Genomic DNA, 17,026 nt, shown 5'->3' with positions numbered 1-17,026 from the left:
TGGCAACGCGCAAACGAGGGCGAAAAAACAAAAAAAAGGAGAACCATCCGGCGCGGTTCGACGTTTTCGGCGTCCGCTACGCCAGAGACGAGAAGAAAACAAAACAAAAAACAACCTCGGTTCACATTTTTCCCGAGCGGAGAACGCGGCGTAACGCGTACAGTGGTGGTGGTGGGGGGGGAGGGGGGGGGAAGACACACTGGCAGAGAGAAAAGGCTCGTCTGTCCCATCAATCGGTATACAAAAGCACATGAATAATGGATCTCTGCTGAACTCCTGCTGAACCCTCTCCATCTGAACCATGTCAGAGATCAGCACCACATGACAAACCCCACCACCACCACCACCCAACACACACACACACACACACACACACACACTCGGCCAATACATGCGCACCCAATGACCCCAACAGCTCTGAAACCCTTTCAAACATGCACAGGCAACCTCTGCACTGTTCTGGAGTGTGTAGCAGCGGCAGTATTGTGTCTGCAATGGCTCATCCCGCTGCAACACACCTGGCCACAACACGGGAGAATTATCCTCTAATAAAACGCTGGGCGGGTAGTTAAGGATTGACCAGACAGAGGGGAATGATAAACAGAAACCAGTGACTGGTGCTGCAGTTGCTTTAAGCTGCCGCCCTGCTGGCAGCTGAAGTGTGTGTGTGTGTTGTTTGCGTGAGGCCACAGTTAAATGTTTAACCCTTGTGTCAACGCCGCAGCATGTCACAACAGCATTCCTGTGAGGTGTGCGTCTTGTGACCGGGCAGTTTTGTAACAGGAGCCCTGCTTGGCTTGCTATTGTTCGCGGCGGAGGGAGGAGGGCGTCGCTCGAGGATGTGTGGCGTGACAGGTTTCAGGTTCTGGCATGTTGTGTGTTGGTTGGTGAGCAGAGACGTCGGACCAGCAGAGTAGTCGCTTCGACTGATGCCAATTCAAACAGAAAACACAAGCCCCCCCCCCCCCTCCCTCCCTCGGAGAATGGTTAACCGAACGGGGATCATGTGAGGCCTGAAGTGCTTTTTTGCACTCGGAGCGGAGGGCGAACTTTGTTCCCCGCGTTGTTAGGCAACAACGCTTGAGCTCAAAGGGATTTTATCATGTGAGGAGATAGAGGGGGCGGAGGGGGGGGGGGGAGAGAAACGTGGTGGTTTAAGAGTCTGAGGAGTGTCGGGGTAGGGGAAGAGAAAGGCGGTCAGTGGATTTGGCGGCGCCTCTTCGTGTCAGCGAAATAAGGGGCACATGCAGGGGCGAGGCGTCCCTGAGCAGGCGTCCATGTTGGTCCCGAAGTTCTGCCGCTATCCTGTTTCTGACGGGGGGTGGGGTGGTGGGGTGGTGGGGTGTTAGGTGTCCTTCAGGCCAGACTTGTCAGTCAGTGGGAAACCATTTCCTCTTCAAGGCTGCCTGGCTCCGACTCCTCCCTCCCATTGTTCGGCGGCACTGTGTAGGTGAACTTTATCCTCTTTTGTCGAGAGAGCTTTTTTTTTAATGATTTGCATAGATAGCAAGGTCAAGTTTCGCATCTGTGCGCGGGGCAAATAAGGGTGGATCACATCACCTGCCCCGGGAGGAGCACGGAGGTAAATTCCGGCCTTTTGATGGGGTTTTGAACCTTTTGAGGGTTTCGGAGGTGGCCAAACCGGTATGCCCGCTGCGCGGAAGAAAAAGGAAAAATAAATAAATAAATAAATAAATCTACTATCCCCGGCACCCGTTTAAGCAGCGTGAGCCGAAATGCTCAAATTACAAAGATAACACTTCACCACACCTGCCATGACATGCCCTTTGCTCGGGCGAGTCGGAGCAAACACAAGCTGTCTCTCCGCAGCGTGCGTGGTAGACGTTACAATTTGCACAACACAAACACGCCGTGTCATATCACCCCGGGCTTATCGGGCCCTTCAAGGGTACTGAACTTTCTCACAGAGCGCCGCTCTCGCCCGCGCCGCTCTCGCCCGCGCCGCTCTCGCCCGCGCAGCTCGCCGCGTCCCACGAGGCCTTATAATTGTTGCCTCGAGGTTTCCCCGTTCGTGCCTGGTACGCGCTTCCTATTTCTGGGACAGTTCAATTAACCCTCACTATGGCAGCCGCGACTAGAGCCGTCCGGGGTAGTTATTTGCCTGGAGGGGGGGTGGGGTGGTTGGGGGGGGGTGATGACACTACGCCTGTTGTGTATGACAACATCTATTTATCATGCGTCGCTGTTGCGAAACCAGTTTGTCGAAGATGAATGAACATAGTTGTGACGAGATTCGATCTCGAATTCCTGAATAATGGCTGGGTTCGCTTCACTTCCGTAACAAGCTGCGCCCGGGGGTGGGGTGGGGGTGGGGGTAGGGGGTGGGGTTCTCTCAAGATTATTTCAAATCTCGAATATTTGACTTTGTGTTGACACAAGAAGGTCTTTCGTAATCGAACATGTCGTCTGGAGAATGAACGCTCTGTCGACTTTGTGTAAGTTAGGGTTTTTTTTCCCCACATTTTCTAAATGCTAACGTGGAGTTGTGTCGGCTCGAGCTCCTTTCTCTTTCTTTTTTGGATTTCCCCCCTTTTTTCTCCCCCGGGTGTTTTCTCCCCACTGTTCCGAGCCGTCCCGGTCTCTGCTCCACCCCACTCTGCCGATCCGAGGAGGGCTGCAGACTACCACGTGCCTCCTCCCACACATGTGGAGTCGCCAGCCGCTTCTTTTCACCTGACAGTGAGGAGTTTCACCAGGGGGATGTAGCAGAGCGTGGGAGGATCACGCTACCCCCCCCCCAAACAGGCGCCCCGACCGACAAGAGGAGGCGCTAGTGCAGCGACCAGGACACACATACCTACATCCGGCTTCCCACCCGCAGACACGGCCAACTGGGTCTGCAGGGACGCCTGGATTCGAACCGACAACCCCCGTGTTGGTAGGCAACAGAACAGACGGCGACACTACCTGGACGCCTTCTGGCTCCTTTCCAATTGGTGCGTGTCTGAAGCCGGTTGTGCACACCGGGGGCTATTTTATTTGTTGTTTCGATTCTTCGGGGCCTCTGAAGCGAATGAGGGCGGTTAGGAAGTGGCCAGGGGTTGCGACGCTCGGACGGAGGGACAACACCGTCCACCCCCTTCTCCCATTTTTGACTAACGTGGGAAACTGAATGTGACAACGGATGTTCCCCAGCTGTTCAGGGACCGCGTCTGCAGGGTCTACGGGTGGACAGTGGACGCCCCACCTACTTGCGCTTTGGCAGAAGGGGGGGGAATGGACATCTTTGTCGCAAATGCGTAGAGCGTGCTCCGGGACCTCCTCCCTGAACCAGATAGAGGGCGACTCAGTACATGTGGACTTTACGAGCACAACCGCGCAGCGCCGCTCCGCAGCGAATCTGCACCGGGATGAGTTGCAGATGACGGCCGCCTCCGTATTCTGGCAAGAGCGAAACCGAAACATCTGCAAACGGTCGCATCCGGTCCCGATTACGATCTTATTTACATCTGTCCTCGACCCTTCTGGGCTGCAGCAGCCCCGCGTCTGTATTCTGCCCAGTGCGAGGGACCGTGTTTACGGCCTCCCGGTTTCGAGGCGGGTTGTCGCTGCACAAAGCGGCCGTTTCAAAACTCTGCAGTTCCTCCCTCGGTATCCCTGAAACGTGCTCTAAGTAAAGCAGCCCGTGAGTCGGCTCGGCAGCACATGTTCCTGTTATTGTCAGGTGCTCTTTCTGCGGCCGTGGTGTCTGACAGGAAGAGGCTGTGCGAACCGTTTACGCCCGTCCTCGGGTATATCCTCGACGCGGCTCGCTTTGTCGGTTCATCAGACGTCAGAAGACGACGGCCACCCCCGGATATAGAAACGCGGGTGATTTGCGAAGTCCTTTCCATCTGTAAAGGGTGCCTGAGGTTTGTGCGGGCAGATTACAGGGCCCATTTTCTGGCTGTGCAGCTCAAACCGAGGGAAGCGTGCCTGCACTAAACGGGACTATTACAGCCGCTACTTGGGGAATGCAAGAGTCAGGGCCGGAGGGGACGCGTCAGAACGCACACAATGTTTTGCTTTTGCTCCGCTTTTCGCTTTAACAATGGGAAAACACTAGAAAACGTGACTCATGCGAACCCCGGATATCGACGTTTTTCGCCTCCTCGTGTGTTTACCTGCACACCTCTCTCTCTCTCTCTCTCTCTCTCTCTCTCTCTCGCTCACACACACACACACACACACACTTATGTGTTATATTCATGTACAAACACACCTCGAGTTTCACGAAATATTCTGGTAACGTCAGCTCGCCCGAGGCCCGGCGATGAACCCGGAGGTCTGCCTCTTCTACGAAACACGTCTAACAGATAGGTCACAACAACAGCACAGACACGGAAACCAAAGCGGTGGTAGGAAAGGCAACCGATTACATTTTTATATAGGAAGTAAAATTGTGTGTGTGTGCCAGAGAGAGAGAGCAAGAGAGAGAGACTCCCCGCCAAATGAGAAGCATATTGTGCAAGCCAGGCTATGACCCTATTAAAGTGCTTGAGTGAGTGTACATTTTAGTTGAATATACTAACCACAATAATTGATGATTAATCAAGATTGTGCAACCGGAGCAACAAATGAGAAATTCTGTGTGCAACACACACGGTTAATAATGCACATGGTTGATATTGCCCATCACAATGTTGGGTGAATGAGTAATCTCAATTCAAATTGGGCCGGATAAATTCCCCCAACATGTGCAGCATGCAAAACTACCGCTTGACTTGATAAACTTAGAATTTCGATTTCCGTACCTCACATTTCTGCCTTAGAGAAGTCTCGTTTATTTTGGTCAGGGTTTCACATGTAACAAACCACACTGTGACGGGGTCGTGCACTTCGATCTCTGGTTGAAGGAAGAGTATGTGGGGCTTTCCAATGGACAGGAAATGATATCATCAGTCATACTGAACCGCAGCATTACAGGAGCTAAATTCGTCACTTGTCATTTTCTGATTGTCAGAACTGAATCTTCCCTGAAGGCCACTGAAACCAGTTTATGTGCAAAAATAGATGACAAAACAGCATTTTTTTAAACAGGTTTCAAAGTGTGTGTGTGTGTTTTTCTAAACTAAATACTTGCTTCTCTGTCTCTGACAAGTAAGGCAGATTAAGGGGATATGTTACCATCTTGTTTTTTTCTAAATGGATGCACATGTGGCACATCTGGGTCCAAGCCTGACTCATTACTCACTTTTCTTATGTTCCACTCTCTGCAGCCATGGCAACTACTGCATGTTTGGCAGAGAGCTTTTCAAATGGCAGTGGAAAAAGAGAGAGAGAGAGAGAGCAAGAGAGAGAGGGAGAGAGGAGCCTCAGGAGGGAGCATAAAGGGAGTGCAGGAGAGGGAGGGAGGGCGAGCAAGCTCTCAGTAGTTGGCCTACATCCAGTGTAATCATGCCATGGAGCCGAAATGAGGCCTTTGGCAGCACACCAGGTTTCTGAGAACAAAGATGTGAGCTTCTAATGTTGGCGGCGGGGCCCGCTTGGCATCCTTTGCCATTTCCCAGCAGCCCTTGCCTTGGCTGGCTGCCAGCAACCCCTCCCCCCTGCCCCCCCCCCTGCTGGGACTGCAAAGAGGATCAGAATAAAGAGAGAGACTTGTTTTTCACTCCCCTCTTGCTCTGGCCCAATGACATCACCTCTGCAGCCTCCAGCCCCCAGATTCCAGCCGCCCAGCACATTTTTTCCCTTTCGCCCTGGATCCTCCATTTTATTTGAATTCCACCATTTTATACCTATATCACAACAGTTCACTAAAAATGCTGACCTTTTTTTTTTTTTTTTTTTGGAAAACTGGATACACACAAAAATCTCCCCAGCTTCAAAACACGAACACAGGAAACACCATTGAGAATAATGTGACAGGATAGAGGCCTTTGTAAAGAGGAGAAAGCGGCGTCCGTATGAGACAAATAGTCTGACATCATGTTTTGAACCTCCCCAAATCTTATATCTCTGCTCTAATCCCTGCCATTTTGATCTGTGGCTAAAATAGTAACACTGTAAACAGGACACATGTGGGAGCTGGGGGTATCCTGGCAGTCTGCATAGTTACCCGTTCCCATACCACATACAGGATACAGCTCTATGAGAGCCCATAGATGTTGCCCCAAAATAATCACTGTGATACGATATATATTCAAATCTCCTGCCGCTCTGTATAGCTACAGACAGGCAAGGTAGATCAGCACAGCTGCAAAACTTCACAATAAACTCCATAATAGGTCACAAGAGGCAGATGTTGTTGTCCCATCGTGATCTATTTTAAAGTGTGGTACAGGGCCGTGCAACAACCACATTATTCTCGAGAGAGAGAGGGGGGGGGGAGGGAGAGAGAGAGAAGCAAATACGTAGAGCTACGCTCTGTTTATACTGGAAACTTCAGAAAGAATTTGCAATGATTTCACTTTCATGAATAAAAGATGACCAATATGAAATTTAACAGGGCATGGAATGTAGCTGAACAAATATAACATCAGCTTATCAAGCAAGTGACGCTGTCACTCAGCGGGTATTCCCCTCGCCGGCTTCTACCACCCAGTCTTTATTTAGCTTGTTTCAGCTTACAAATTGTTTAAAAAAAATGCCCTGTGTGAAATGCAGCGTTGTAAAGCCTACGCCACCAGGTTAGGTGGAGTCCAACGCAGCCAGTAGTCAATAGAGCTACGTACGGTAAGGGCCTCCTACAGTATGGTCCAAATGATCTGTAAGACTCATCTGTGCAAGTCTGGCCTCTTCTCATTCATCCTCTTCACCACCTGTTCAGTAAAAATCTGCATTTTTTGGGGCTTTTCTTCCCCCTTTGAAGCCTCTGTGGCAAAGGTTGTGGAAATGAGCGGGTATCCCCTTTTCGGATTCAGGTCATTTCGGGTTTTAATTGAAACTCAGCATGCCTCCATCTTGCATAACACTGTTTAGCCGCTTTCTTGCGCAATCATCTCGGCGGAATGCGAAAGATCAAAGTCAAACGTTTCCCAGCTGCACCCTGGTCAACAGTTGTTATGAACGCGCCTTATAAATGACTTTGACCACCATACGTTTTCACTTATTTCTTCGGCACAAAAAATGTTCCCGTCTGTCAAAAGGTTCGAAACATTCCTCCATCCAACAAGCGCCTGTGTGGACTCAAAGGGCGGTTGGGGGGTGAAAAAGAGGGCGGGATGCTTCCGTAATAACGTTATAACAACTACCCGTAATAACGTTATAACAGCTACCCGTAATAGCGTTATAACAGCGCCGAGGCAGAACAAAAACACATTCCTTCTTCTTCTTTTTCCCTAACGTTCAAGTTGCACAATATGGCGCAGCAGACCGGAAACGTTTCGACGTTTAGTTTTAATCGGAGATAGATTCGCACGCGCACGCACACACACACGCGCACACAAAATAAAAATGGCGGCGGTCGGCCGGTTGTGTGTCAGACAGGGAGCCCCGAGCCTTTTGAAGGTTGCCGGCGCGCGGAGCCGGGATCAGCCGCGGTTAATGGCGGCGGGGATGGCGGAGCGCCAGCGCGGCTTGACGCTCCCTAGATGGGTGAGGCGGCTTTGAGGGTACGTGACTAAACATCTTACTTCCTCTTTCCGACGTCACAAGGACTTGCACAAACACATCCTGCTTTGTGTCTGCCGGTTTCAGACGCATTGCCTCACCCAAACCCCCGAGGCGAAGCAGCGCCGCGCTGGAATCAACCTCAGATGAGGGGGCGGACCGTGAAGCGCCGAGGCGGCCCCGCACTTCAGAAGGCGCACCGAGACGCCGCAGCAGCGGCCAGACTGCTATCTGGCGGAACTCAAAAAAACGCTCGATTATTATAGTCTGCATAATTATATCATGGGGGGGCATACGTGATCGTTTTGCATTGTGCAAAAAAACAAAAAAAACAAAACAGTAGCGTGCGAGTTGATTTGCAAGTAACTGCGATTACGTATATGACGTTCACCGCGCGCCCCGATCGGACGCGTGCCGTCCTCGCCTTTATTTTAACCACATCGGTCGTTTTTAAAGGTTCGCGTCGCCCCACACGTGCGCTCGTTTTGTGTCGCCGCAGGCTTTGGTCAGCAGCCGCGAGCTGCCCTCGCGTTACAATGTTGCATTAATGAAATGTGGGCAGAGCTATATTCCTGTTGTCCCCCCCCCCACCACCACCCCCCCCACCCCGCCCGATCCATTCAAGGTTTACAGCACACTGGAAATCCCCACCTCACCAGTTTCCTGTTTGGGTAATGGAGGCGTTTTTTTCTTTTCTTTTTTTTGTTTTTTTGTTTTTTTTTTAATCTCACCGCGGCAGCAAAGGTGCAGTCGAAATATTCATAGAGTGCAACGACGACAAAAAACCAGTCACTCCATATAATCTCCCGTCAACAATCTATATCGGCTGTCTCCAGAAAAATAAAACAACAACAATAATAAAGAAATAAAGAAAAGGGAAAAGAAAGAAGACTATCATCACGCGCCACGCCGCTCCCAGGGGGCAGAGGCAGCGCGAGCGACCCTCCTCATTCATTAAGCGGCACGGTGGTGGCGCGCGCACATCGAGAGAACGAGCTTAGGGCAAAAAAGCGGCGTGTTTTTCTTCTTCTCGGCCGTGACGGAACGGGACGCTCGGGTTAAAATGGGAAGGGGGGTGTAAAGAAATCGTCTCTTTTTCAGATCGCAAACTGTTTATAGAGACCGAATTGATATAATCGCCTAACCTGAGCCAATTTCTTCTTCTTTCTTTTTTTGGGGGGGGGGGTTTCTTCTAATTCTTGCGGTAAATCGACTCGTTTTGCAGCTCTGGTGAAAGGGGGGGGCGGCTCTGGTTGTGCCTTTCCGTTGGTTGTGGCGGACCTGGTGACCGGGAGTAGTTTTGGCGACGGTTCAAGTGATTAAATAAAAAAAAAAGGAGGAGGAGGAGGAGGAGGGGGAGGAGGAGGGGGGCAGTGACTGACAGAGTCTGCGCTAAAGGGTGGGGAGGCGGAGGAAGGGGGGACGGGGGGGAGGTGGAGGAGGAGGAGGGGGGTCTGTCGAAGAATCAAGTAAATAGAATCGGAGCTTGAACCGCAAGTTTAGTGCTCGCCGATGACGTCACTGCTCCACATTGAGCTGGCGGAGTTGTGGGGAGAGCGAGGGAGAGAGATAGAGAGAGGCGCGCCGTAGTAAAGCGCACACCGCCATGAAGTTCTCCCTCTGAAAACTTCATTGTTGTCGCTTGCGCAAGTCGCGAAGAGGAGGAGGAAGACGACGACGGTCGAGAGAGAGCGGATTCTGCCTTGTCCCGGTTCCGCCGGACCGTGGGGGTGAGAGACTTCGCGCGATCCCCGGGAAGAGACGATTTTGGGGTTTGGTTTGGTTTGGTTTTTTTTTTTTTTTTTTTGGGTTGCCCGCCGCGCCGCGTTTCTCCCGTGGCCGCTGAAGCCATGTCGTCCGCGGCGGTCTCTGCCTCCAGAAGGCAGTCGTGCTACTTGTGTGACCTGCCGCGCATGCCGTGGGCCATGATCTGGGATTTTACCGAGCCCGTCTGCAGGGGATGTGTCAACTACGAGGGCGCCGACCGGATCGAGTTTGTCATCGAGACGGCCCGCCAGCTCAAGAGGGCTCACGGGTTTCAGGAGGGGAGGTCTCCGGGTCCGGGCAAGTCGCAGCTCTCCGGGAAGGAGATTCAGGCTATCAACCACTCGGCGGCGGACCCCGGCTCACGGCCGCCTCAGCCGCTGGACCGCTACCCCCTCTCCTCCGAGCGCCCGCCCCGGCTGGGCCCAGAGTACCAGTCTGGCAGGCAGGCCAACGGCATTCCTGTCCCGAACGGATTTCCTAAACCAGACGACCCGCCAGAACTGAACCGCCAAAGCCCCAACCCTCGCAGGAATAGCGCGGTCCCCCCGAATTTAGTGCCTTTGGTTAACGGGACCATGCCTCCCGTGCACGTCGTCAACGGCCGATCGGTGCAGATGGGGGGGCTTCCGTCCGCCTTGGCGGCAGGTAGTCCGGGCGAGCTGGGCAAGCGACCCGCCTCCGTGTCCAGCAGCGAGCACGACCGGGAGGTGAAGGATAAGCACAGACCGGACAGCCTGACGCCGGAGATCTCCGACAGCCACAAAAACAGGGCCGAGCAGGACTGGATGAGCAAGGGGAAAACAGTGAGGGATTTGATGGCTCTCCACACGTTCGACAGCAGGTTCAAGAAGGATCATGCCCCCATGCAGCAAAGGGTCATGGGCTACGAGGCCAGCGCCACGGCTTCCAAGTCAGGTAGGAACCCCTGCTAGGTTTTTGACGGTGCAATGGTCCCATGTTTCCTGATGAGCTTAGCAGTGTTGCAGCATATTGCAGCGTTAATACATTTAGGCACAGTGACCCGTTTGTGACGTTACGTCAAATACAGGTGTTAATGACATGAGGGACGTGGCTGCGAAATTAACCCAGGAATGAAACGTAATATTTCCACGCTCGTGTATTTGCCTGTGCAACAGCGAGGAGTAGTGAGAATGCAAAGCTTTCATCCCTGCAAATTATTCCCTCTTGTTTGAGTTGTGCGTCAACTCTCTTGTTTAACCCTTTCCCCCCCCACCCCCCCCCCCCACCAGACAGAGGAAAACACCCCCGGAGCATGAAGAGAAAAGCCTCGCCTGAACCAGAGGGAGAGGGGACTGCAGCCAAGCTAAACGGAGAAGGCCAGCAGTGGTTACCCCCACCTGCCGACGGACTCAAAATGCCACCGGTTCCCCCGCCGAGCTTCGCCTCGCCCCCCTCCACGATATCCCCCCACTCCCGCACCACCCCGCCTGAGGCTGCACAGAACGGCCAGTCCCCCATGGCGGCGCTCATCCTCGCAGCGGACAACGCAGGTGGGAACAGCTCTCCCAAGGACGCCAACCAGGTCCACTCCACGACCCGCAGGAACAGCAGCAGCCCCCTCTCGCCGTCCTCCTTGAGTCAGAGGAGGCTGACCCAGAGGGACGCGTCCGGCGCAGGTACCCCCCACGTGCCCGGCATGGACCAAGTGCACCCCCAAAGCATTCCGGACTCTTCAGTACCCGGCAGCATACCCCTGTGCTGCACCCTGTGTCACGAGCGTTTGGAGGACACACACTTTGTTCAGTGCCCCTCTGTGCCCTCTCACAAGTTCTGCTTCCCCTGCTCGAGGGAGAGCATAAAGCAGCAAGGGGCCACAGGTGAAGTGTACTGTCCAAGTGGAGAGAAATGTCCCCTGGTTGGCTCGAATGTACCATGGGCTTTCATGCAAGGAGAAATCGCGACCATCCTTGCGGGGGATGTTAAAGTAAAAAAGGAGAGGGACCCTTGATTTTATTTGAACACTTTTTTTTTTTTTGAAGAGGGGGAGCAAAATATGAGTATAAATATATAAATATCACATGCATACCATTCAAACAAACTAACGGACTTGTACATATTGGACCCAAGGGAAGAGTATACTTCGTAAACATGGTTGTATAATTTTTGATTTTTGAATACATTGTGTTTCTATATTTTTGAAGATAAAGGTATGTACTCATTATAAAGGACTATGTTCCTCTTTGTTGATGTTTAACAAAAATTCTTGATGTACTTCTAGGTCTGGTGGCAGTTCCTGTTTAACGTAGAATGTGACTAATGCTACTCTACGAGCACTTGGCAAAACTGAAATGCTTTTAGCTGTACTTGTATGCACTTGTTTAAAAATTGCCAAATACAATTTCTGATCTTGTATGAACTTATTGTCTGAGCTTGCTTCATTTGAGTGACGGTTAAAAGGCACTGACGTTAAAAAGAAAGAAAGAAAGAAAAAAAAAACCCAGCTCTGCCTCATTATACAGGCTTGTTGTGACGGCGGAGACGTTTGGTTCCCACCTCACAGGACACATGGGCTTCTAATTCAAGCTGAATCACTGATATAAAATGTGTTGGTCAGCAGCTTTGTTGCACACATGCCTTTTATACCGACACATTGCTCCAAATATGCCCTGGTCCGTGCAGGGAGCGTCGCTGTAACTGATTGCAGCATACTAAATAAGGTGCCAAGTCATGTTCAGTCAGCAGGAATCTGTTGAGTCAGTAATGGGAGATAGTGCATGGTTTGTCAACATGATCCCACGGTGCAGCAACAAATGCAGCCTGACAACAAATGATAACTGATGATGAAATTCTGCTACTCTGAAAAGCCATTTAACTTCTTTTGCATCTGCGTTACATGTTCAACGGTAGACAAATTGTTCCTAACGTTTTTAGTGGTTGCAGGGGGGGAGGGGGGGGGGATTACAAAACTTGAGTCTTTAAGCCATTGCCAAATCAGCAGTTATGAATAAAATCACAAGTATAATCACCCCCACCCACTCCCCCACCCCCATACAAAACAAAAAAAACCCCAATGGTGTCATGCACCCCGATGCACTTTCAGTTTGAGCATTTTTTTTGCATCCTATCAAGCTGACACGCTCTTACTACAGTGCCTTTTTTTTTTTTTTTTGCAGGGGTTCAGGCTCTGCGTATGGATTCGCATCTCGCTGCACAGCGTGCCCTCCCCCAGTGTAAACAGTAACGCAGGTTGCTACCTCGCATGCCAACCGCGGCTCGCTGCAACCGGCTCGTTTGCTGCAGATCTGATGGTGTGATTCACTGCAGCGGGGCTATAACATAGCAGTTCTGTCGCAGTAATGACAGGCAGCGGTTAAGCCCGCGCTATGCAGATAAACTACAGATAAGGGGCTTCAGAAGGCAATGCAGGTTAACAAAAATGTGCCACTGTATCTCAATCAAAGAGGTGTATATATACATATATGTATATATATACATATATATATATCCCCCTCTCCTGTGGACTACACCATCACCGATACTGAAATGCACGGTGACTTTGACGTCTCATGTGAAGAGTTGGGCAGTTATTTATTCAAATTCTCATTTGCCTCATGCGCACATTTTTAAGCAGGCATTACATTTCTTCCCATAATTCAGCCAACGCCGGAGGTTGTTTGTGGTAATGATGCTACAGCATGACTGAGACACTATTTGATTTCACTGGGGGCCATTGCCTCTAATAGGTGAGGAGCTATTTGTGTTGCCAGACTGAAATGGGTGTTTGAAATGTACTATAGATAGTCAAGCTCACCCCCCCCCCACAAGTGATCTTTTTTTAATGAGGTAATTTAAATTCATAACGACATAAACAACTCATGATGCAGGATGAAAACATACTCCCCCCCCCACCCCCCCATCTGTTTAGCCAACCAAATCGTGAATGAATAGAAGTACCCCCCCCCCTTTTTTTTTCCTTTTTTGTTGTTGAGAGGGCTACATGACACCCGTAAGACAGAATTATCTCTGAAGGCTATCTTTAGAGCCGGTCCAAGAAACATGACTGCATAAATGTCCCGCCGTAAATCTGAAGACGTCAGAACTGTAACAGAGCTGCGAAGCGGGGCCCGCTTTTCATGAATATGCATTTTCGAGACATCTGTTTGTCTTCATGGCTCTTGTGTCTGTTGGAGATTTATCAGTCACTTATCGGTTGGACTTTAAGACCAGAAACTCTGCCCGGTCTGATAAAGAGTAACACTCCGCTTTACTAGCTCAGTGATTGCATGCTATTGGGCTGTGCTCGGCTTCAGATAATATGGGGCACGAAAAACTTCCCCAGCTCCATGTAAGCTTATCACGTTTAACCGCTGCTGACAGACGTCCACATTTGCAAACTGTTCTGCAAGAATTGTTTTGTTTTTTTTCTCTTCAAAAACCAGTCAGCGCTTTGTCCTACTTGCTCTGCAATGGGGGGGGGGGGTGGGGGGTGGAATGGGGTCAATGGTCAATGAAAATTACGTGAGAAGGGTCCACAGACATGGTAGATGGGGAAAGTGACTTTTCATAGCATGATGCCATGAGACCCGAAAGGACATCGTTTTCCTCCCTCGTCTTACGGCAGAGCTCGGCAACAGCGTGGATCCTGTCGACGGAAACGCTTCACGCCGTGTGCGATCGGCGTAACGTGTGTCCCCCGAGAGGGGCTCTTGTCATGACACACAAACGCTCCGCCGTTGCCTGGTTACCGGCGACGTTGGTCAACAGCAGATCCGAGGATACAACTCCGCCGATTCACACACGGCGGAGAACGCGTTAACCCTTCGGGGCCGCGTCCGGCTTTTTCTCTCGTGCGGGGTCGCGGCAACAACCGCGATGACGGGGAGAGGCGCGCACGCGAGAGAGGGCCTTCGTCAACAACGGGCGTGTCCAGGCACGGGATCCTGCGAGCATCGTTTTCCCGCCGAACGCCCCTCCTTCGCAGCTCCTGCCGTTCATCGACGTGTCAGATCGCCACGTCCGGATTACCGTCAGATGCTGAGGATAGATGGCATCCGCTCCTTTCTGACCCCCCCCCCCCCCTCGGCATCACGGTCCGAATTGCCAATCGGCGGTTAATGACTCACAGCTTCGGTTTACTTACAGATACGCATTAACCTTTGGAGGGTTCTTAGGGTTTTTGACGTTTAAACTCTCACGCGTCGGACCCGCGGTGCGTTTTTCCCCACACCGTGGAAGAAAGCACCGGTTTACGTTAATGTGTGCACCCCCCCCCACCCACCACCACCACCACCACCACCACCACCACCACCCGGGTGGCTAGAATAGGGCATGTTGTTTCTGAAACCGGGCCAAATCCATGTTGAATGTGATATCACTTCCGGACAGGTTTAATCCGTGTCCTCCCTGGCTGAGCTTTAGGATGCAAGGCTTTGTTTAACGGCGCCTGTGCAGAGCACCTTGGCGGCGTTGCGGCTGCAAGATTAGATCAGAGTGTCTGATCCTTCCCGTCAGTACAGCGCCTTTACCATCAAAACAGCCACAAAGTTTAACACCCACCCAGCCAGCCAGCCAGCCAGCCAGCCAGCCAGCCATTATCTGAGCCGCTCATCCCAATCGGGGTCGTGGGGATACTGGGGCCTATCCTATCCTAGCTGGGCGGCAGGCGGGGGAGACACCCCCCGGACAAAGTTTAACAAGCCACCAAAAAGTATTGCTTAATCAATGCTCATAAACCCCCCCCCCTCCCCCCCCCCCTCGGTGACGGTTCGATTGACTCTGCTGACAGGTCCACGTGAATCAAGTTGAGTGAAAGGCAATAACAGATAGGCAATCTCACCGGGGCCTCTGTCCTTTAATGTTTTGCTAGCCGGCGTGCGGTTTTGCACAAAGGCGCCGGTGTGCAGCAGAGACGGCCCCCGGCCCGGGTCTGCGGCGGGCTCTGGAGCGCGAGGGCCGCCGGAGACGCCGCTAACAAGTGCACCGGACTGCACCAACGTTATCTTAACACATTTTTTGTTTTTTTTTGCTCAGTATTTAAATGAACAAACGCGGTAGCCGGGGTGTCACGTTGCAAGGTGCGGGGAGGGAAAGGCGTGTGTGGGAGTCGGCACGGCGCTGAATATATAGCCAGCTGTTTCACTAATGAATCTATGTTTAGGACGATAAATCAAAAGGCACGCTCGTGCTGCCATAATCCCCCTGAAAGCAACCGGAGACAGGGGCGTGCCAAGCGGAGAATCTGCTCCACATTTCTGGGCTCCCAGTATAACCGATCTGCCGGTTAATTTTAGACCTGTCAGGGAAAACAAGGTCACTGCAAATGTTGTATCGAGGACACGCTTGGATCCGACTCCTTTTTTTTTTTTTTTCTTCTTCATCCATCAAAGTTTCCCTTTGGAGTTCGGCTCAGGCTCCTGCGAGACTGGTAATGACGGTTTCTCCTCGGCACTCGCAGGGAGAGGCTCCGACTCAAAGCAGCAATTAGGAGGAGCACGGCCGAATCCGCAGGATACGCAAAACTTCCCCCTCTGATTTTTGGCTTAACCCAGAGAGGTGGCCTCCATCTGGCAGCGCCGCGGCCTGCCTGCCATGAGAGGCTGCAAAACAACGTTGATTATACTGCAGGGAGCCAGATTTTGTTTGGGTTTCTCTTGTGAGACGCCGTGTCACTGAAAGGCTGCGAGATAGCAGACACTCGAGCTGGGACTTTTTGTCTTTCACGTCGTTTTGGCTGCACCTTTACTCGACAAATAAAACGCACATTTTCACTTTGGTCATTCCCCCCCCCCCCCACCCCTTTTTTTATGAACTATTCAGTGTTCTTCCCCTCTCTTTCTCTTGGGTTGTCTCGTATTTCTTTTTTTAGCTGTTTCTCATTCTTTTCTTGCTCTCCCTGCATCTGCTTGTGCCTTCTCTTCCTTTTCCTCTCTGCCAGTTATGCTCACTCGCAATATCCCTGTATCCCGCCTCTGCTGTGAATCAGGTCTCTGAAATGGAAATGAGGAATCTCTCTCTGTCCCTCTCTCTCTCTCTCTCTCTCTCGCCCGCCCTCCCTCCCTCCCTCTCGCTCGCTCTCTCTCCAGACATCAAACCGAGACTGTGCCTCCAATGTTTTTCTCAGATCTTGGAGTGCTGCCAAATCTTAAAAGTGGAGCGGAGAAAGAGAGAAAGAGAGGGGGGGGGGAGGGAGCGAGAGAGGGAGGGAGGAGAAGAGTGAGCGGAATGCAGAGAGAGGAAGGAGAGGGGCAGAGGCACAAAAAGATGGAAGTGGAGGGAGTGAAATATGAAATATGAAAGAGAGGAAGCGGCTGAGTGAGAGGGACGAGGACAAAACACGGAGCCGGTCCAGGAGCGGGGCTTCTCCCCTCATATTACAGCCCAGACCAGCACAGCGCCCCTGTTTCCGCTGAGCCACGTCTCCCGGCTTCTGGCTCCGGATCAGCTGATAAGACGGTGGACTGTTCCTATGCCAAATGCAAACTAGGACAGGGATGGGGGCATTATCCTCTGAAATCTAGAATATTCTGTATGGGGGACAATACAGCTGCAGAATATCGTCCCCGGGCTACTGTACTCTTGACTGAAATGTGCACTGCTGGGACATTTATGCAGACTGTAACACCTACTGTGATCTCACTGTATGAAATAAAACAGATAAGCTTGCTTTTGTCTTTGGTTTAACCCAAGCATATAACCCCTTACCCCACGCTATATATATATATATATATATATATATATATATATATAT

At 51.5% G+C, this 17,026-nt stretch overlaps 1 protein-coding gene across 1 annotated transcript; it reads left to right on the top strand.

Annotated features, from left to right (window-relative positions):
- The first annotated feature begins 9,005 nt into the window (after positions 1-9,005).
- irf2bp2a (interferon regulatory factor 2 binding protein 2a) lies at positions 9,006-11,689 on the top strand. The gene is made up of 2 exons (XM_056291631.1): positions 9,006-10,233; positions 10,569-11,689. Exons 1-2 carry the CDS (start codon positions 9,402-9,404, stop codon positions 11,285-11,287), a joined length of 1,551 nt encoding a protein of 516 aa, XP_056147606.1. The 5' UTR covers positions 9,006-9,401; the 3' UTR covers positions 11,288-11,689.
- The last annotated feature ends 5,337 nt before the right edge of the window (positions 11,690-17,026 follow it).

This window comes from Lampris incognitus, chromosome 13 (genome assembly GCF_029633865.1).
Source record: "Lampris incognitus isolate fLamInc1 chromosome 13, fLamInc1.hap2, whole genome shotgun sequence".
NCBI lineage: Eukaryota > Metazoa > Chordata > Actinopteri > Lampriformes > Lampridae > Lampris > Lampris incognitus.
Note: the sequence above shows the minus strand (reverse complement) of the source record. Positions and strands in the feature narration are given on the sequence as shown.

Bases quoted from the DNA above. Each gene is read 5' to 3' on its own strand.
- irf2bp2a (XM_056291631.1), top strand. From the start codon at position 9,402: ATGTCGTCCGCGGCGGTCTCTGCCTCCAGAAGGCAGTCGTGCTACTTG. The intron at 10,234-10,568 runs GTAGGAACCCCT...CCCCCCCACCAG, and splicing joins CGCCACGGCTTCCAAGTCAG to ACAGAGGAAAACACCCCCGG.